Raw genomic sequence first — 22,139 nt, 5'->3', positions numbered from 1 at the left:
CGGAGAAGGGATAAGCCCAGGGACCGAAGCCCTCGTAGGCGAGGGCGGTTTTGCAGGAGTAGTGTTGTGAGTGTGCATGACGGAGTGGTGATCTGAAGAGGTTCTGCCACGGGGCGAGCCACAGCGCCACCAGACAAGCTCCCGCCTTGACACCTTGCCCTTACGCCTGCCTGTGTACGTGTACAAGGGCCCCCCGGATTGAAACAACCCCCTGGTCTTCGTAGGCCTTGGTAGCAACACTCTGGGAACCAGGAACCTTCATTCATGATTCGATTCACATTCATTTCATCCCTTCATTTAATCCATTCATTTCAGGGCCAATATTCATTTTGGAATGAAGATCACTTCATTACAGAATGAAGCTAGCTCAGAATGAACGCCCCCAACGGTTTGAATGCCCCTTCAGTTCAAAATGAATGAGTCTCCATAAAACGAGCCCATGTCCATCATGTGATATGAAGGCTCCTTCATTCCAAAACGAAGGAGTCTCCATAAAAAGAACCGTGTACATCACGTGATCTGAAGACCCCTTTTAGCCAAAAAATTAAGCCGTTTCATAATATAAACCCCTGTCCATCGCGTCATATGGACGCGCCTCCAATCCTAACCAGGAGGCGTGTTCTTATCACGTGATGGACAGTGAGTGTCTTGATACGGATTTGCTTATAAGCCAAGCCGTCTCAAGACCCTGTCCACCACGTGATACAAACGTGCCTTCAGCCCTAAGCAAAGCCGTTTCTACAAAAGAAGACCATGCATATGCAGCTGTCCATCACATTACATATGCATTCGCCCCAAAATCAACGTGCATCCATTACCGCCGTCGTTTCTTGCCCCCCTTCCCCTTCGCCTTTATTTCCATGAAGGGGAGATCCGCTTCAGTCAAGACGGCATCAGGCAGAGAACGTCTGCACTTTGAGGCGGCCTTTGCTGTCATCATGGCTGTTGCAATCTCCACCGCCCACATCTGAGACCCAGGGCTGCAACATCCACTCTGGCCTGATGTCCTGCAGTGGTGGCGCCTGTAGTTGCATCAGCGGGGACACCCAGACCTGCTGCGGCTGTGTTGGGAATTCGAATGCCTGCTTCACCATGTCCAAGGGGTGCCTGGGTTCAGCCGCAGAGGGACATGTGTCAGTCAATTAGATATAGACAAATAGGCTAAGTGGAGTAAATTTGCTATACTGAAGCACACAATTAACATGATGCCGCAAAACCATGCAATTCTTGATGAGCACCCAACCAGCAAATTTGTAATCCTGACATGAAAACCAACACAAAAATGGACAGGAGCTCACTTTCTGATCTGGTGCTAGGTGATCTGGTGCTAGGTGATCTGGTGCTAGGTGATCTGGTCCAGCGCTGGACATCCATCGGCCATGGGGTCCGGCTGCTGCTTGAAACAGCTTCAAGACACTGCTCTGCCTCCTCGACACTTAAGAGCTAAAATACATCTGCATTGAAAACAAATATAGGGGCAAAGAACAATAAAACATTACATTAGTTATCATGCAGCAGCATCGGACTGCAAACCTTGACGGCGGTAAATAGCTAGCGTACATGTCAGAATAACAGATAGAAGCAGGTAACAAAGTTCTGTGATGACGAGTACAGAGTCATGGTGTGGCCGCCGGCAATGTGGACCTGGTCGACACAGTCCCGTGACTCTCACCCAGCCCGAGCAGCTTGAAAAGATTGGTCTGCTCCTGTGCCTCCCAGTCACATTGGAAGATTTAATTGTCACCATCGTCAGTAAGAGAGCCCAGCAGACTGGACCTAAGGGCGCCCGCACAGAGAAGAAGCTTCTTCTCAAACTTCAGCCTTGTGGCAAGCTCTTGTCCTCGCTCACTTAAATGGGGTATACGATTAGATACTCCTGGCCAGCGTCAGGCCCGGATCGATATGTAACAGACACACCCCTACACACACACACACATGCACACACACATGCACACACACACACACACACATGCACACACACACATGCACACACACACACGCACACACACATGCACACACACACACACATGCACACACACACACATGCACACACACACACATGCACACACACACATGCACACACACACACACATGCACACACACACACATGCACACACACACACATGCACACACACCTACCCCCCCGCACACACCCCTATACACACATACCTACAGTCACTGGATCACTGGATTGCAACACCGGGCTGCTGCTGGGACGAGGTGTTTCACCATGATGGGGATTGAAAAACTGAAATGTGCTCTTGAGTTGATTTTGTTGGGCTGGTCATAGCCTGTCCGGTTGCCTTTGCCCTTGGACACCCCAACCGCCAGGCACCCTTGTCCAACATTCCCTAACTGAAACCGCTATGTGCTTTGCGGGCTTAGGTTTAGAATTTGGGTTGACGAGCCAGAGGAAGAACCCGTCCGGAAAAACCGGCGTACGGCACTTCCGACAACGGATGTAACAACGGACATGCGAAGCCAGCACATTGTATTATTACAAGGTAAGGGAGGGTTGGCAAAAAGAAATGATGGATTTCGAGCAGCATAGTACGGGATGGTACGGCAGAAGATGAGGCATGAAAGTTTTACGTAAAACTTTCCAAAATCAACGTCTAATGGAAATGTTGACGTGTTGTGGGCTAAACTGCAACAGGAGCCTCACGATAGCGTTTCATCCCAACCATACCCTTCCACATATACGAGCATTCATGCACAACATCGCCGCGCGTGCGCAAACGTGCCCGTGCTACAATAGTATACGATATCGTCGTACGCTCACGAATACGGATTATGATACGAATTTATATACAACTATTTCAGCGGCACATGGCCCCATAAGTATATGTGTGCGAGAGCTGCGAGAGGCATGGGGGAGGGTGTAGTGTGCGGCTTTATGTAAAAGAAGGAGCGCATTCTCGATTTTTTCAATGCTATATCGTAGAGGCTAAGACGTAGAGGTAGTTTGTTATGTAAACGGGCTCGACAGTCAAGAAAAAATGAATGAACCTCGATCGTGTCTGCGATGTTCACTGCCATCAGCGGGAAGACCAATCGTCTCAAAATGTAGTTCAAAATTTGAACTTCAAATGCAGCTCGCTCAAAACTGTCAACAGCCGATCCATAACACTAGAAAAGCAATAATGATAATGATGAGCACCAGTGGCTATGGCGTTCATAAGCTATAAGCAAGAAGCTATGGCGTTGAAACTTCAATTTGCAGGATCGAAGGTAATGTGCACCACGGCCTAATTTTCGGCATCCCATTTGCCGCGGATGGCTAATTAAGTAGTCGCTCTGCCTTTTAGTACCCCGTCCGGGCTTACATCCACCGTTGTGTAAAGCACGCGCGGTCATCGCAATCAGCACTATTCAAACACTATTAATCACCCACGTAAATTGCCAACTAGCTTCACATTCCGCACATCACTTGCGCCTCAAGCCGTCGATTAGGATGAGCCAAAATCCAGGACAGCAGGACTGCCAGGGAGATGCGCCCATTTAAACCCCAAAACGGCATCAAGAAGAGCAACACTGCGGTCCATCAACAAACTGGGGCCGCAAACGCGATGGTAGTGAAGGTGACAGACAGACACCGAACGAGCGTGCGCTTTCGGTCCCCAAACAAGTTACTGATTAGCTGAAAGGGCCACTTTTGCTGCGAAGTCAGTCCACCGAAGAGCGCTAAGCCCCCGCTTGACCGCGTTGGAGTTCGTTGCTGAAGCGGCCAATAAAAGCCAGCCCAAGAGCGGCAAGTTCGCTTGCGAGCGCCGTCGGAAATATTTCTAAGCCGGCTGCGGTCCGCTACGACGTCGTAACGTAAAGTGTTCAGGTCGACCTGAACACTTGGCACTGTACTCCCAGCAGCGACTCGCATGGTGTTTGTGAGGCCTGCGAGTACAGAGGAGTATACACCGACATCTCAACAACCAGGTGCGAGCCAGCAGGCTCCTGTGTCAAGATGTCCAAGGTTCTTGGAAGAATGGCCAGATTCGGGCGTAGCAGCCGTTCAGCATAATGTGAAAAGCAAGAACAAGGAAAAAATAAACCGAAGGACAATACCACCGGCTGCACCACGACAAGACAATTCTTGTCGTTACAAGGTGACACATGTTCGCATTTCTGTCCAGGGGCGCACATGCGAACCAGGTTCACCATCACGCACACCAATCGCAGGAAACATGAGAACGAGTTGATTACATGTGGAATGAGCCAGGTATGCCTGACTGAAGGGTTCAGTCTGCAGCCGACCTCAAGACAGTTTTTCAGTTCAGGTTTCCGTTCACATGCAAGGTAAGTAGGGCAGCAGTAAGACACTCAGTGGGCTTGGGCCAGTCGGCCTGCCCGTCTCACCATGTACATGAAGTCCTGTAACCGTGCCAATGCGCCGTCGTAACCAAGGACAGTGAACCAGGTATCGTACTTGTTCGGGTCGAAGTCGGAAGAAGAAGTTACCGGGTCTTCAAAATCCAGGATGGGGGCGGCAGCGGCGGCAGCAAAGGTGGTGGTAACAACAGCAGTAGCAGGAACAGTAGGAACAGTAGTAACGGCAGTCGCAGTCCTAGCAGTAGCAGCCGCAATAGCAGCAACAGCAGTAGCGGCAGTAGTAACAGCACCCGCGGCAGCAGTAGCACTCACCTAATGGCACCTCGAAGGACACGTCAGCATTAACGGTCAGAGACATGCCATCCCTGTTTGGCATCCAGTCCACGATCTGCACCCAAGGGACCCACAGATAGCACCAAACCATCCAAATCAGGAATTGCATTTCTTCATAGGCCATCATCACCAAGGTTTGGTTTCGATGGTTTGGATGGCGCAGGACAGGTTTCGGAGGGGGGACAGAAAGGAAGCTAGGAAAGCTACTGCTCTTAAGAAAAACGAAGACGAAGAGGGAAAAGGGCAAGACCGAAACCGTCACTTGAAGTCAAGTCAGCAAGGTAGACAGCCGGTGAAGGGGAGGAGAGAGAGAGGAGAGAAGAAACGTACGAAAGTTTGAGAAAGTAAGAGGCCGCGCTGCAGCGCGCCAGTGATCCCATCACCGGCGCCTCCAGGGGTGGCCCCTGCCCCTGAGGGGAGGCTTCTGTACCCCACCGGCCTACCTATCGCACTACGGGTCATCCCCATCCATCCATCTTTCTGTCCGTTCGTTCGTCCGTCCGTATGTCTGTTTCCCTACGTCCGGCACCTTACTGGGATTTCTTTGGGGCTGGGAAGAAATTCCCAACACCGTTCAGTTCATACCATCAACCAACCTAGTGGTGACAACGGCGGACGGCGACGCACCACCCACCCACCTGCTGGCAAATGACGCTGCGGACTCTGTCTGCGAGATCCGGATCATCGATAGCGCACACTGGCGCCCAGGTCATTGTGCCATCACCATTAAGAGAATCAACCTGGAAGCCATCCCGTAGACAGGCAGGCAGGTAGGGCAGGCAGGTAGGGTAGGCAGGCAGGGTAGGCAGGCAGGGTAGGCAGGTAGGGCAGGCAGGTAGGGCAGGCAGGGCAGGCAGGTAGGGCAGGCAGGTAGGGACGCAGGTAGGGGGCCCGGAAGGGGCCACACAGCGGTGTGGTGTTACGATGGCAACCTCTGCGGTGGTCCTTTTCGGGTCCATCTTGGCTTTTCTTCCAACCTCGGCTCGTACGAGATATAAGTCCATCAGGTCTGTGCCATACGGTGTGCCAGGATCTTAACCTCTATATCTTTTTTGGCTTCCAAGTGGATCTTCTCTCTGTCAAAAGAAACACAGGAGGAAGGGAGCTGGCACGTCCGAGGAAAGAGGAGGTGCAGCTTCCAGTTGTCATGCTTCCTGTCTCCCCACATGCCTGCAACCGCCGCCTACTTCACCCTTAAACTACTCGCCTAAGTAAATTTGTCTGTCTTGACGGCAAGCCCAGCCCAGCCCTGTTTCGTTCTCCGCATATATAAATATATTATAGCGACGAAGCAGCAGCAGCAATAACATCAAGGTCCGCAAACACCTTTGTCTCTTCCTCCTTCCTTTTCCTTTCCCTCCACCTTCCCCCCCCCTCCCCCTCCCCATACCAGTTCCCTCTCCCCCACATCCTGCCCAGAGGTCTTCATGTGTTCGCTGTGTCGTAAACAGTGCTTTAATGTAATCCAGGGAACCCATCCACCAAAATCACGTCACCTACCAGGGCCTCCACTCGGCCAAAGTTGGTGCAGGGGTAATAATCCGAAATACACGCCAGGTTGGACTCCACTTTATTCCAGGGTTGGTCGGCAGGCCGCCCACCTACAAGCTTAATAAAGCTCGAATGCTGTGGCGGAGCTACTCGTGGAATGATGTGGGTGGAGAATGTGTGTGTGTGGCGGGGGGAAAGGAAAGGGGGGGCGCGAGCTCAGTAGTGAACTATATGCATATGGGGGGAAAGAGGACTCCAGTCACGCCCCCTCTAACAGCACCTAACCGGTGTATAAAACTCCCCGTGTGGTCTTTCCCTTTACTATGGAGAAAAAAAGAAAGGAAAAAAGAAAGAAAAGGTAAGGAAGCGAGTGGATATGGACCAGAACAGCGACTGCAGCTGATGCCAAAAAATCGCTGCATGTGCTGCTTTAGGGCGCTTTTAGGCGCTTTAAACCTTTGTACATCTGTGCAGTGGTGCACGTGTCTATGCTTTTGTATAAGACGAAAGGGAACGGAAGCGGAGGAGGAGGAGGAGGCATCCCTCCCGGGTTTCAAGAAGATATTAGACACCGCCGCCCAATGGGTACCTCAGCACCCCTCCGTAGCTCAGTACCTGGCGGCGGCGAAGGCGGTGAAGGTGGCGGCGGCGAGGCGTCACCCAGCGGCGTATCTGGGGAATGACATATCCACGCAGTCAGAATGGCAGACAGACAGACAGACAGACAACGAGGGAAAGTGGGGAAAAATTGAAAGCCAGTTGAACCCCTAAACTGCGGCACGTTGCACCATGAATGTAACCATGCAACCAGCTGTAGAAAATTGGGCAACAGCAGCAGCAGCAACAGCAGCAGTCGCCAGCACATCTAGCGCTAACCTAAGAGCCTTTTGGGGCGGGGCCCAGCGCGAAGCACGTCAGGGGAGCCTGCTCTGTAGGATATGATGTTCGAGGGGCCGCACCCAGGGGAGCACCATGGGCACTGGTGCTGCTCTTTTAATGCATTCATCTTCACCGGCCGTGGCTTCGGTGATCGCGGTGTGGTGTCAACGCCTCCGAAATGTGTTCTGAAGCCTTCTGAAGACTCTCGGAGGTGATGTCCAAGTCTGGCGCATGCACCGGAATTTACGAAATTGACATCAATCTCGCGCGTGGACTGCCGATTCCCCGACTTCGTGCGACGATATTAGTCTCGATCCCCTATTTTTGGGTCGGTGACTGACGAGCGCGGCTTCGACCGATTCGCTTCCCGACTGCTCTTGTAACGCCGGCTTACGGACTGCGCTTGCAAAGTGCGTTGGCTTCCCCGACCGCTCTCTCCCCATAGCGAGACAGCACAGCAGTTTGCGAACATGTGGCTAGGCGATGGGCCTGTATGGATTAAAGGGCCCCCCTGCCCTTTTTCCGGCTTCGGGGAACACCACCAACACCACCTTGTCCTTTACCTTCTCCACGCCTGGTTTAGCTAAAACCCGTTTCAACCCCCCTTCCCCTCCCCCCCACTTCCACCCGGACCCCAACCCTTCCGCCGGCAATGCTTACGAGAGCACTCGAGCCCAGCCAGCGGTCCCTGGGTATCGCACCGACCCATGCCGAACATGCACGTGTAGGGGGCGCTGGGGGGCGACCTGAGTGTGGCCATTCTCGGAGTGTACAGCGACCGATCGACCCGTGGGTCATGAGCGTCACTGGCGCTGCCGACGTTGACCTCCAGAAGGGGCTGGTCGGCAGCGCCGCCAGCGTTCTTCGTTGCCGTCGTCTGGGTCGGCAGCCCGCGTAGGGCCCGCCTAGACGAGTCTTTCTGATCGCAGGTAATCCTTCCGATGCGGGCTGTGGATCTGCATAGGTGAGGTGAAGTGATGTTACGTGGGTTGAAATGGGCGCGAAGTGCTTTCGTGGCTGGCTGCCTGGCTGGTCGGGTATGCTTTCTCTTGGCCGCGAAGCAGAAAATGGTTGGCACCGCATACCGGTGGATGTGGATGTGGATGTGGATGTGGATGTGGATGTGGACGTGGATGTGGATGTGGATGTGGATGTGGATGTGGATGTGGATGTGGACGTGGATGTGGATGTGGATGTGGATGTGGATGTGGATGTGGATGTGGATGTGGATGTGGATGTGGATGTGGATGTGGATGTGGATGTGGATGTGGATGTGGATGTGGATGTGGATGTGGATGTGGATGTGGATGTGGATGTGGATGTATGAGTGATGTAGTCTCTGGTCTGGTGGCAGCAGAGGTTAAGAAACCTGGGGGCGAATCGCGCTCTTAACTTTAATACGCAATATCAGAAATTTTCATCTTAACGTTTTGCTAGGGCTTCGGGGCTCCTGATTCGCAGCCAAGGACGCGCTGTCGACACCGAGTAATAATCCAATGGGGAAGTATTACCCGTTCTTTGCGGCGGTTCCCAGACCAGACTCAAGTCCATTATTTTCTTGGACACCCCGAAGGTGGCACAGGCGGCCCGTACAGGAAAACAATTTTGCTACGGGGGTACTTGGGTTTAGTGGAGAGCACGTATGGTGATCTGAGCGGCCGGCGGATGAACTAAAACCCGTGACCCCGGGCCCCGCCACGTCGCGCCGCAACACTGCGCGCTGGTCTCTCACGTGGGGGGCTTGCGGTACGAGAATCTTGCGTCGTATGCTTTCCTGCCGTACGAGTATCCGAGCATCTGGCACATAATCTGCAGCCCCAAGAGTCACAACGGGAAGGCCAGGCAAGGAGCAAGCAAACAGGTTCGCGCTTAGGATAGGTCAAAGTCGTCTGCATATGTTGATTTTAAATGTGGATGTTATTTGTATGGGGGAACATCTGGCGCTACATTGCATCTTCTGGTGGGTCGTGCTGATGGCCTGATGGCCTGGTGGGAGAAGGTTTGGCAGGCAGTTTGGGCAGGGAAAGGAAGACAGCTTGGCAGCTGCTTGAGTGGTGAAGCATTGGTTGGCGAGTTCCAAATATCGCCAAGGTCCAACAGCGATGCTTCTGGATGGTGCTTCCGGAGTTTTAAAATGAAAGACGCCTTCATCGTTCCATCCTCATGGAACGAGGAGCCCTTAAATCAATAAGAAAGAGAGCCCTTAAATATAATTAAAAGAGCCCTTAAATCTTCCGCTCGTGCATTGCGGCAAGTGCAGCAGCGCGAAGCAAGGGGATACAGACTTGTACTGCTACGGAGCTGAGCCCGCCACATCCGCACCCAGGAAAAATGCATACCAGCGCAACATCTTCGTCGACATCCTCGTCGCAAACCGCGTTCCAGGCGGGCTTTGTGGGCGCGGAGGAATTACTGAACCATGCGTCAACCGATGAAAGCTCCAACCTGCCTTTTGGCCCCGAGCCACCAGCCAATCGAACGCCATTTTTGCTGCCTAAAGGAAGAATGGTCAGATTAAGCGTTGGGGGTACTGGTTACGGCGCGGCAGCAGCAACGTGTGCGTGCAGGGCGTCCAGCTCGCAAAGGGAGGCAGGACAGCACGCACGCATCGGTCCGTCTTCGTTCATAGGTTTGTTAGCCTTTAAAATTTGCAGTTAGCAAGGTGACTTACGGTAGTTCCTGAGCTGCGCGTCGCCTGCACGATCAGCGGGACGGTTAATAAGTCAGCAGCTATTGTAGGGCAGCCAAAAACATGCATATTTAATCCGCTCTAGCTATGATGAGCATTTTGTGTTCGCTGATATACATGCGCGCACGCTGCAATACATACCTCCTGATGTGGCTATGATAACGAGGAGCGCCACTAAAGCAGCGCGCATGGTTAGGCTGCCCATTGCGTGCAAAAGGCACAAATAAGATTTGCTTGGGTAAATTTCCAAACGCTTATTGCCGCACACAGAAACTAATGCTGAATCGCAACCTATGGACCAATGGACCTATCCTGAACCTCAGGAACGTGTTGCAGGTTTCCACGTGTAAAATTCTATGTTTATTACTGTGCTGCGCGCCAACAGAAAGAAGAAGTCAGGCTTCGATCAACCGACCTGTAGTTGTACAAGTAGTAATGTCAATAGATGGACGACTTTTTCCCGTTCGTCAGAGATTTACATGATAATCCGCCTGTGATGACACAACAGAATGAACCTCAGCGCGTTTTATGTTCCCGCGCCCGCCAGACGTCCACGCAACTGCAGGACAAGCAATAACTCAGTACGGCGATAAAAACATCAGCAAAATCACCGGTCAGTAGTTTATCAGATTTTAGCAGCTGTCTGTTGCAGGCCCTACCCGCGCGCAGAAGTAGCAACAACTTCTAGCCTACCTAAGACATTTGCGCCATTGGTAAAGGCATAATAAATTTGAATTGTTATTATTATTATAAAAACGTAATGCTTCAGATTTTCACAGTCTGCATGTAAAGGAGTGGTTGCAACAGGCTCGCACTTCAGGCAACGTGTCGATCTATCTATCTATGGATCTATCTGGCATGCAACTGGCTCCAAAGATGCCGATCACAATCTTAATTGCAAGCTTCTCTTCATGAATCCACACGTTTTGGAGGCGGCCATGTGGTACCAACTATGAGTAACCCCTGCGTTCCCCGCCGGTAACCGTCAGGATACCCCACCTTCTGCAGCCCTTCACGACAAACGGGCTCCGACGTCAACAAACCGTACAAAAAACGTTACATATTATGCAACAGATGTGATATGTAACGGTGCCAGCTACAAACCTACTCCTTACGTTTACACAGGTGCTGTAATATCGGCTTTCTCTTTAGGCGTAAATCAGGGGAATGACCAGGGTTATTTTCTAGTTCCCCGAAGGTATTTTTTTCTTGCTCTATGGCTTATTTCCTCTAGCGTCAAATTCCGAAGCAGACTGAAGCGACAAACGCTCTTTGAAGCGGATCTCGGCCGAGGGAGAACTTGCAGCACAGAGGTCTATGTATCTGTTTGCACACTTGCTGTGAATGCACATAGCGCGTCGTCCTAGAGAGTTATGTTCGATGGATGGCCACAGCAACAAATTATTATGCTGTGGTTAGTATGGCAGAACAAACAAGGGTGTTCTGTCAAAATGTCCATGGTTTGGAACGCGGGATGATGAAGAAGTCCCGCGTGCACCAATCTGCACCAATGGTTCACCCCCAGCATAGGTGGTCAGCCTATCTCCTTTGTTAAGGCATATGATGGCGCATACGTTGGTGCCGTGGATGTGCGTGGGCCGGACAAGGTAAGAATGTTCTGACTGTGGAACTGGCGGAGTGCACCAACGGTTCACTTCTCTCTCCTCATTTACACCAAGTCGCTTTCCATGCCTGTCTCATGCCCATGTAGGTATAATAGGATATCCTGCAATGGTTGACGAGTCGAAATGCACGGGCCGGGTGAAGTCCAAGACCCACGTCGAGAGCATGCATTGGCTGCACCTGCACCTGTTGCACTGCCGCAAATTGCAGTAGTGTCAACCCAGACCAGACCATTGCCTATATGGGCCCTGCCGCTTAAAGGTTCGTCACCTTGTTTAGTCGCATTGGGAGCGTGCCAGGCATGAATTCGTGGGCACTGTCCCCCCCACGGTAGGGGGCGAGGGTTGGTTGTGTTGTTTGCAATGAGTGCCAGCCATTTGGTGTGAAGCAAAATTGCATGGACGACTCTGATGTTAGACTCCCCAGCCTAGATTCGGTGCTGCCAACTCATAGACTTCCTTGTGTTTGTGTTTGGTTTGCTATGGGACGCGACTATAAACAGATGTCTAACAATTGAATGCATGACGGCCTGGTGAGATGGCTGATGTTGATGCATGCACTGATGATGGCCAGGCTTTTGGCAGACAGCAGTGGTGCAGCCTGCGGGGGCCGCTTTTGGTGAGATGTGCTCATGTGTGTCAAGTGGGTAATGTGAGGCCCGTTGTGGTGCTGGTGAACATGGGCATGGGCTATACCTGGACAGCTGATTATGGTGCTGTTGGGCAGGGGTGCCTTTCTTTGGGAAGACATCTCTCGGTGTTTGGTTCACCATATTGCGGACCCATGAGTTGAAGTGTGTGAGCAAAATCGACCATGACAACCACATGCATGTTTGGTACTGGCTTTGGCCACCATTTAAACACTTCCACCAGACGCTGTGAGATGCACTATAAGTAACAGCACACCAAGTAAGCAACTATGGACAATTACACCACCCATCCTTGGTCTGTTGCAGTCCTGTCAGTATTCCCCATTCTGCACCTGCAGCCTCATCCTACAGCAGAACCATCCATCCTAATCCTCCAGCTGTGTCCCCAGTCCTCACCCTATGCCAGCGAGCCCATCCTAAACCTGCGACAGCCTGCAATCCCCATCCTATCAGCCAGGGTCCCATCCCCGTCCTTGGCCAGGGTTCCCAATCCCATCCTTGGTCAAGGTTTCAATCCCCATCCCTCTGACAGGGTTCCCAGCCCCATCCTCACCCCGACAGCAATCCCCATACTAAAAGTAGTGTAGCCCCACATCCCATCCTGAGTCGTCACCCTATTTCCCATCCCGCCTGACCAGTACCTGCCCCCAATCCCCCATCTTTGCAACCCTCTGGAAGAAGTGGCATGGGGCTGAAACTTACGGCTGGCAAAGCACAAAACGAGATATATACTTCAGTGCGTTTGCATAAGGTAGGTTCAAAAGGCAGCCTTGACGGTAGCTGCACTTCGCAACGAACAAACAACATGCGCCCCGCCCGCCACCATTTCAAGGACCAAAACGCAGAGCCCAGATACGAACAGGGAACATGACGAGGCTTTTTCCAAAAATGAAAAGCCATGAAAGCCGTGCGTCGCAAATTTGGGAACAGATAAAAGGAAAAGGTAAAGGCGAGGGAGAGGCCAAAGGCAAGGGAGTCGAGGGCCAAAACAGGCGACAGACAGGCGGTGTAGGACCTGCAGCGCGGACACACAACCGCCACAGGAGGCAGAGATCAAAGACACCACAGACGCAAAAACAAACACAAACTATCCGCCGCCGGCACGAATCGACATAGCAACCTCCTCATCAGACGGTCGCCATCACGGCCCACCTCCGCACATCATCAATTTTCATCGCACAGCACACATGCTTGGCCAGGGATATTTACATTTATGGAAAATACAATTTATATGATACCGAGGATTTCGTCCGCCATTTGATCACTGCTGAGTTGCCCGAATTTTACAGACGAGGGCGTTTCTCCGTACTTGGGTAACGTAGCCCATTAAACCGGAGCTCAGCGTTAACTCTGGTTATATGCGATAAGGAGATGTCAGGAGATGGATAATGTTATTGAGGCAGCGCGTAACAGCACGTAAGATAGTGAAATAGTGATAGTGAAATTAGCAACATGGATGAGGAATGCTCCTATGCTAGGCGCGCGCTTCGCCGGCTTTTGTTTTCCGCCAAATTGCAAGAATTACATTTTAGCTGTCGTTGCACTTCTGCCTGCGGACCTAGGGCGGCAATATTGTTATATCTGTCAGCAGCCTGATTAGGATGATGTGTGTGAGCGAGCTGGCGATATGCGAAAATTTGGGAGATCACAAGTTGCATTTTGTAGCTTCTAGAGTCTCCCAGAGTCTCCCTCAGTCGCACCCTTAATTACTTTCCGAGCCGGCGGGCGCTGGCGGGCGGCGGGCATGATGGACAAGTCGGGTGTCGGCTTCCTCGAAGGGCGGGCCCCCCTGCATCCGTACGGGCCGTAGGAGCTATGCTTGTCAGAGCGCGGGAGGCAGGAAGCCGACACACCAAGCCCCGAGCATTGGCTGAAGTAAATGTACAAACGGGCAGCTTGCGTACTTCATAGAGAAATGAAAGCAAGTTTGTCGGCCTGCTGGTGGCAAGTCGGAATGCCCCTGCGGGCAAATGGTAACACAAGCTGGGTGTTCAAGTTATCATACGCTGTCATCTCAGAATTCAATAATGAGATACACGGCACTTTTTGAGATGAAATTTAAGCCGAGAGGGGTTGATGTGACTTTGGGCTCGGTGAATGGAGGCAGCCAAAGTCGTTTGTGCTCATACGATTTTTGTTGGCTACAGGCAAGATACCTTGCAATAGAGAATGCTATATAGTACCAATAACGCGTTTCAGCCGGGCGAGGTATTATGTTCGGTCCGTTACACACACACGGCCACACGGACATGGGCAATCCTACAGGGCGGGAGGCCCCCTGGGCGCTTCGCGCTGGGGCCCCGCCCAGAAAAACGCTAGAGGACCTTGCAAAAGCGATTCTGTTGGGGCTGTCGTGTGCCTGTATGACTGTATGTACGTCTGTATGTACAGCGCTTCAATCTGCCTTCAGCCTGCGTATGTGTGCGACAGCAATCTGAATCCACCACCTAGATGTCTTTCACTCAACCTCACTATGAACTGAACTGCGCTCCCCACAAACCCTGTTTAGTCTTTCATCCCATTCCCCCAAAACAAACGAACATACAAACAAACGAACATACAAACAAACGAACAGTACACTTCCCATCTGGAAACAGGCTCCATCGCCACGCACTGCATCTCGCCGCTTGCCACCCGCAACCCCCTTCCTACATCACCGCCTGAACCCCCCGTGGACTTTACCATACGCGTATACTGTATCGTACATCGTACGTACTGCTGGACATGAAAGTAAATACCCTTTAGAGTCCTCATCATGAACCTGTCATCAACGGACAGATCTGCAGTTGAATGCGAGCCGAGATCAAACCAAGCTTGCGGCTCAGCCGTACGTCTGATAGCGTGCCGTACTCTTCGCCGTGGTGTACCGGCGGCAGCTGTACCGTAAACGACTCCTCGTCTTGTTGGACATTCCCTTCGCCCTTGCCGTTGCCGCCGCCGCCACCCTTGCCCTTGCCGCCGCCGCGCTTTGGCTTCACATGCACGGTGAACTCGGCACCCTCCCGACAGACCGTCACCGCCGCCACCTCGGCCGCCGGGAACGACCCGGGCGCCAGGACATCCACGATGACGCTGCGCGCCCGGCGGCAAACATGTACGGCACCCTCCCAGGACCGCCGTGACAGCGCGTCATTGTCATCGACAGCAGGCGCGTTGTTCCCCAGTTTGTTAACCAGCTTCAGGTCCAAATGCGGTCCGGGCTGAGCCAGCCGCCGCCACGCTAACGGCGCCGCCGCCGCCGCCGCCGGCTGCGATTTAAGCGCCTTAAGACGTGTTGACACGCCGACCGGCTTCAGAGCCAGGCCGCCGCCGCCGCCGCTGTCGCGGCCACCTTCAGTCGCGGCCACCACGCACAGAGTTACGAACCAGTCACTGCGCTGCTCCAGGAGGGTCTCCGCAAGAAAAAAGTGCGCCGTCGCCGCGTCTTCATCCCAAGCGAGCGCCGCCATCAGCTGCTTAATGAGCCCGCCGTCTCCGCCTACGTTGGTAACCGGCAGCGGCACACGCGGCAGCGCCTCACGGCTAATCGCCAGCAGCAGTGGCAGGTGGCTGCAGCCGATTAGCTCCCAACCCGGCCGCGCTGCGTACGACAGTTGACGCAGCGGCGGCGGCCGGAGGCCGCCGATCGCCGCCGCCTGAAGCTGCGCGTGCAGCGTCAGCTCCCATTTGAACAGTGTAGCGGCTCCGCTGCCGTCGCACCGCACCAACGCCCGCACCATAGGTTCAAGCTGCAGCGGCGGCAGCGCCAATGACAGCAGATGCACGAGCGCCAGCGGCGCGATGGCGGGAGCAGTAGCAGTGCCGTCCCGCTGGTCATCCGACGGCAGGAGGAGAGCTTTGCAGCCTGGCAACAGCTCTAGCAGGAGTTGAGGCGCCGTCAGCCAGGAGCTCCTGCCCTCCTTGCCATCGCCGCCGCTGCCGCTGCCGCCATCGCCGCCACCGTTGCTGCATACATTCGCATATTGATTTGTACGGGAAACTGATCTGTTGGCTGAGGAGAGGTGGCTGTTAGCAGGAGCTGCCGCCTCTGGTACCGGATCCAGCACGGCCGCCGCCGCCGCAGCCCACACCGTCCGTACTCCTCGCCCCGGCCACACCTCCACCTCACCCTCTACCAATCGGATCGCTAACATCTCTTGAAATGCTGCCAAGGAGGGTCCTTGTAGCCGGGAAGCCACGAAGCCTGCTGGCGTCAGCGCCGGTTCCCGCTCCAGCTGACGGCCGTACACCGTCAGGCTCTCCGCACGCAGCCGTGCATATGTACGACGCGCCAGCAGCGGCGCTGCGGCCTGCACAAGCGCCTGGAGAGACACGTAATCCGCTACGTTGCTGCAATCGATGAAGTCGTACTGCAGCGGCTGTTGTGGCGGCGTCAGCGGCGACGGAGGTGGAGAGTAGGAGGGTACCGTCAGCAAGGCGGCGAGGATATCGCCGTGCACAAGTTGCACGGTGATGCTGCCGTCACGCAGGCCCTGTACGGCAGCGTCCAGGAGCGGCGTCAGCGCCGCCGTCAGGCGGGCAGTAGCGGTACCGGGCTTGTCCGAAAGCGGCAGGGCTCGGAAGATGGAGGAGGAGAAATACACCTTCGAGGGGGAAAAAAAGAGGAGAGCGTAGAAAATCGTCGGGGCAGTTTCGGTCCATCAAACAAAACGTGTGACGCCTGAAACAGGACATGATTTTTAAATATCGCGACGCTTAACTTTAAGAACATGTCTTCAATCGTGCTCATGAGCAATTCTCATGTGTGATACGTCTCCGCGGACACTATGTCGTACAAACAATAAAAACGGACAAACAGAAATGCCACCCGCCGGCCCCAAATCAAGGTGGTCACTCGTCCGCCGCAAGATCCAGGAAACGTAACGTTGCTTTCCCTCGCAAGCTCGAAAACCCGGTTTATATTTTTACAGTTTATGTTTCGCACGATTACTTCATTAAGTTCTGGCGCCCGCGGAGTTGAACGAAGTCACTAATATCCTCTTCCGCAAGGCAAAAACGACCTACAGACGTCCATGTGCCTACCCGTGCCCTCCTCTGCTCCCCTGCAACTGACGCCATCCCTGCCGTACCGTGTACTGCAACTCTGGTGCCAGCAGCAGTGTCGGATTGGCCGCCACCAGAGGCTCTACCGGCGCCGCCGCCGCCGCCGGCTTTTTGGCTCCGCCGCCGCCGCCGCCGTCCCCGCCGCCGCCGCCCCCGCCGCCACCATCGCCCTCAGGCCTCAGGCTGCCCACATGCACATACTCACGCACCTCAGGCCGCAGCGCCTCCGCCGCCTCCGGACCTATCGTTGCCTCCAGCGCCCCCATGGAGAGCTCAACAGCGTTCCTCCAAATTGCCTCCGTCACCGCACCACGGGGAACCCCCAACCGCTGCTGGCGCTGCGCCAGGAGGGCATCCAGCGGCAACGTGCAAGCAGCCCAACTGGCAAAGGCGCCGCGGAGCGCCGTTTCCGCTGCCGCCGCCGCCGCCGCTGCCGCCGCGGCGGCGGCGGCGGCGGCGGCCGAAGACTGCGGCGGCGGCGGGATCGGAGGATCCAGCGCCGTCGACGCCGTCAGCCAGGATGGCCATGGAGCCGTAGCGAGGGCCTGCAAGCTGCGAGATAGCAACTCCGACTGTTTAGCGGTGAGGCCGTGACAGGCCCATACTGCCAGTACGGCACCCGCCGGGGCATCTAGCTCCGCAGCCATGTGTAGCAGGACCGCATCGCGCGCCAGCATTGCCAGGTTGCCATCGTTGAGCGTGAAGGCCAGGCGACGACGGCGGCGGCAGAGGCGGCGGCGGCCGCCGTCGCTGCCCAGGCCATCGGCACCAGCACCTTCCTTCTCCCGTACTGCATGTGCCGTAGCCAGCAAGTTGCGGATATCGCCGCAGGCGCCGAGCAGGATGCGGATTGGAGTTTCGACGTCAGCAGCGCCGTCGGCGGTACTGTCGTACAAGTCGGCGTTGCCGGTGACGTCGTACCCGAACGTGTTGCCGATGGCGTAGAACTCGTGGGCAGTGGGTGCCCATGCATTCTGGGGCAGAGTATGACAGGTGCGTTGCAGCAAAGCAGCTGGCGGTGCCGCCGCCGCAGCCACCGCCAGCCGCCGCGGGTGGTGCTGCCCGCCGCCGCCGCCGCCGACAGTACCGGCCACCGTCGCCCAGGACGGCAGGCGCTGCGCCAAGGATTCCAAACTGGGCACGGAGTCTACATCATCGACGTCCGTACTTCCGCCGCCGCCCCCGCCGCTGCGACTGCTACCGCCGCTACAGTCACCTCCTTCGTTCCTGCCGCCAGGGCCGTTGCCGCCGCGACGGCGCTCGGCCAGCGCCGCAGTAGCCGCCTTCCTATCATGGTAACTGTTCCGATCTGTGGATGATGGCTTGGACCAAAAGCCCAGACACCGTGCCTTGATGGCGACTTCGGCACTTCCGACCCCTTCCTCCACAATCGCCATCTCCTCGGGCCCGACAAATGCATTACCGACGATGGTGACGGTGCCGCCGTAGTTGACGCCGATATAAATACCGGTTTGCCGCATGGGGGCCGCCGCAGCCGCGCCACGGCCTCTGACGCCGCCGCGCCCGCCACCAATGCCGCCGCCACCAATGCCGCCAGCGGATATTCCCCAGTCACATTTGGATCTGGCGCCGGAGTAGTGGATTCGGCACGCCAATATGCTCGCGTCCGTGCCCCCTTTGATGAAAAACGCGTACGGATCGTTGTCCTCGAGCAGGCAACCTCGCGCCAAAACACTAGTGCCGCGGTCTGCGGACACTCCAAATTGTCCGGACCCGCTGATGGTGCAGTCCAACAAAGCAACGTCCAACGGCGTGCTGTTGCGCCGGCCCCATTCCTCCGCCTCCGCCGTCGCAACGGCGGCGCTTGCCGACCGCGCCTTTCTCCCGTCACCTCCAAGGCCGTGCTGAGCCTCCGTCGCGGCGTTCACGTACGTGCCGCTCAGCAACACATTCTCCCGCTTTGATCCCACAATCGTACAGTCACGCAGTACGACGGTACGAGCACCGCCGTACGCGGATACGCCCTGGTTGCAGTTGGTGATGGTGACGCGATCCGCTATCAGTTTTCCACCCTCCCGGACTTCTATCGCCTGAGCTGCCGTACGGGTGAACACGCATCCCGCAAGACGTGCCGTACACGCTCCCGTTACTAAGAGGCCTGCCTCGCCATAGTCCTCGATACGGCAGTTCAGCAACTGCAGTTTTGCGCCATCGCCGGAGACACAGGCCGCCGTTACACGGCCGCTGCCAACAAGCCGTACTCCGGCCAGCGTGACGGAGGCAGGCGGCGTCCTACGGAAAATAGAATGAAACGGCAATTCAGCGTCGACCCAGATCGCGTGGCTGCCGCCGTCACGCGTTGACTGCAGTACCACAGAACCGACGGCGAGGAGCGTGTAGGAGCTGACGCCGGGCGCCGCCTGCGGCGCGCGGGTGTTGGTAGTGTAGATGCCGGGGCGCAGTACGACAAAGCTGAAACCTCGACGCAGGGCGGCTTCGACTTCAGACCAGCTCGATGCGGCGGCGACGCGGCCGCAGTCTGGCGGGAGCTGCAGTCGTACTGGCGGCGGCGGCGGCTGTGCAGCCTCGTCTGTGCCGGCGGCAGCAGCAGAGACTGCTGCTGCAGCCGCAGCAGCAGCATTATCCGCTGCACGCTGAATGGTGTTGTAGGTCGCCATCATCGCGTCAGCGCGACCACCTGGTTCGCACAGCGCGATGGCGATGGCGATGGCGGCAGCCGCGTCGGGGTGATCGGCCGGCAGGGACCGGGCCAATCGGTAGTGTGCTTTGACATTGCATGGCTGCAACTGTAGGCAGTCACGGCAGTCTGCCTCCGCGGCTGCTGCATTGCCGAGCTCCAGATGGCATGCGGCTCGATTGCACAGCAGGATAGCACGCTCCTCAGCAACCGTGCAGTTCAGGTTGCTTGCAGTTTTTAAACTACTATTGGATTGCAGTCCCTCGGAGTAGGCAGCAGCGGCAGCGATAAAATTGCCCTTCACGAACAGAGCATTGCCCCGCTCCCGCGGGTTGCCCTGTGATGCCTGCGCGCTCATGGCAAAGGACAGAAGTTCATAATATTATCGCAGCTGCGTTTTCGATCTAATTGATCTTGGTTTAGTGTATGTATATTTTTCCAGAAAAGGAGCCGTAACGCCAACACCGGCACATGGACCGACAACCGAGCATGGATTTAAATATAAGAGAACATATATCATGTCAATCACTTATTCTGTACGCATTTATTAAAAATAGGATTACTTGCGAGTCCTTTGCTCACGGGTCCCTCACGGGAAGATGTATCGGATCTTGAGGCGTGTCCTAATCACGCACTAAAGACTTTTTGTTGCTGCACAACGTGGTTGCCATGTTCATAACAATGGCTGAAGCCTTTTATGTTTCAGGTACATCGGTAGGTATTCATTGTAATGCTTAACGCTGAAGCAAATCGTATTGTCCCTGCCGTGGCTCCCACGGTCATTCGGATCTCGCGGCAATCTGTACATGCATAGCATCAGGAACAAATCGGCATAAGACTAGAACTGCAAAAGCTTACATTTTCAAAAAGGTAATATTTCGGTCCGCGTCCTCCATCCGCATTTAAATTAGGACGGTTGGCAGGACTTTCAGTTGCCCTGCCCAATGCCGAGCCACTGCCGAGCACCCAGTAGGGAACCTTGCCCCTACCTGGGGCAGCATCGTACCCCTTGTACGCCCATATTGGCATTATACTGGAAGGTCCTTGATGTTTTAGCCGTAACCCTCCATGATAGCGCGGACGCAGCTTTTAAACTCTTTTGAAAATCTGAGCAGGGAGCAGAGAAGCGTACAGGGAAGCACCGCGGGAGCCCTCCTAAGTCAAAACAGATTACCAAGAAAAGGTTTGTTGTTCAGTGGTTTGCTATCCAGCAATCCGGCTGTAAATTAACGGTTAAAAAGCTGCCAACTCTCTCTCAGCTGGTGCAAACTTTTTGGGAAGACACAGCTCTCGCTTAGCTCACACGGCCCTCACATATCCATACACAGCTGAACAAAGCCCTTCACGCAAAACTACTTCACTCCAGGCTCTCGAACCTTTTCCAAAGCCTCGTGCGGCATGGCAGCACCATCATACACCTTTGCACCGATGTGTACATTTTGCAACAGATAAAATGGGAGAACACGCTGTAAAGCCTTGTATATCCTCCCCAGAAACCCCGAGGCCCTTTCAATCTCTCAAAGACGCTGCGATGCCGGACGAGCAAGTCGTACATCCCGATGCACGGGGCCGGAAACCGGTGGGAGCTCCTATACAAAAAACGACTATGTGCAGTTGCCACAAGCGGCGGCCTACTCCGTACTTTATTCCGTACATAGCTCCCCAAGGAATCAATCGCATATGCCCACGACATGCTGGCGGCCAGCCCAGTCCGGTGCTACTACTGGCGCTGAGCGCTGTGCTGCTTGAAGTTTGTTATATGTATAATATATAATACTTCCTTGAACATCCATTGCCTCGTGATAAGCGCAGTTGCACAAAAACAAGGGTGAGAGGACTACAGGGTACGGCAGTGCGCCTGCAATCGGCGTTTATCATGGCAATGCAAGGAGAGCTGCCGTACTACGACTTCATGCTCCTCCTCCTCTTCTTCCTCTTCCACCTCCTCTCCTCCCCTCGCGGGCCAAAACACCGTTACCTTCTTCGTTAACCAACCCTGAGCAGTATCTCCGCCGCAGCACCGCTCCAACACCCGAACGACAAGTGTCCTCGTGAACCACATGAACTCAAGAAAACTGAGAGCACGCAGATAACCAGAAGTCGAGGCGGCACCGAACCCGAGGAAATGTATTTCACACTCGGCCCAGCTCCCAACACCAGGGCCCCCCACCTCCCACTCCTTCGCTCCAGCGCCCACCTGAACGAGACTCCAGTCCCGAGTCGACAAGGGCACACACGCCCCCCCCAGCCCACAGGACAACATACAGGACGACAAGGCCCCCAGGTGCAAAGCTTCTTCTCCCTGCGGAGCTCGCTTGTCAGAGCGGTCCTTACCGACGGGCCGCTACACGGACGGTGTTGACAACAAACAAGCGCTCACGACATTCTAGCGCTCACAGAAGTAATAATAATAATAATATGATGTTCGGAGGAAGGCTATAAAAGCT

General features: G+C 54.8%; 2 protein-coding genes across 2 annotated transcripts; both read right to left on the bottom strand.

Annotated features, from left to right (window-relative positions):
- Window positions 1-893: 893 nt before the first annotated feature.
- VOLCADRAFT_103418 (uncharacterized protein) lies at window positions 894-10,194 on the bottom strand (the record flags this gene model as incomplete). Its single annotated transcript, XM_002947281.1, has 12 exons — window positions 9,860-10,194; window positions 9,701-9,724; window positions 9,369-9,523; window positions 8,762-8,838; window positions 7,690-7,985; window positions 6,766-6,822; window positions 6,160-6,296; window positions 5,298-5,399; window positions 4,639-4,714; window positions 4,354-4,460; window positions 3,839-3,891; window positions 894-1,107 (listed from the first exon to the last, which is right to left on the bottom strand). Exons 1-12 carry the CDS (start codon window positions 9,921-9,923, stop codon window positions 894-896), a joined length of 1,362 nt encoding a protein of 453 aa, XP_002947327.1. The 5' UTR covers window positions 9,924-10,194.
- A 4,549-nt stretch (window positions 10,195-14,743) lies between these two features.
- VOLCADRAFT_87598 (uncharacterized protein) lies at window positions 14,744-20,050 on the bottom strand (the record flags this gene model as incomplete). The annotated part of the gene is made up of 2 exons (XM_002947280.1): window positions 14,744-16,573; window positions 17,060-20,050. The coding sequence occupies 2 exons, from the start codon at window positions 20,048-20,050 to the stop codon at window positions 14,744-14,746; spliced, it is 4,821 nt and encodes a 1,606-aa protein (XP_002947326.1).
- Window positions 20,051-22,139: the final 2,089 nt, after the last annotated feature.

This window comes from Volvox carteri, assembly GCF_000143455.1.
Source record: "Volvox carteri f. nagariensis unplaced genomic scaffold VOLCAscaffold_6, whole genome shotgun sequence".
NCBI classification, from domain to species: Eukaryota; Viridiplantae; Chlorophyta; class Chlorophyceae; order Chlamydomonadales; family Volvocaceae; genus Volvox; species Volvox carteri.
This window is presented reverse-complemented; position numbering and strand designations above follow the sequence as displayed.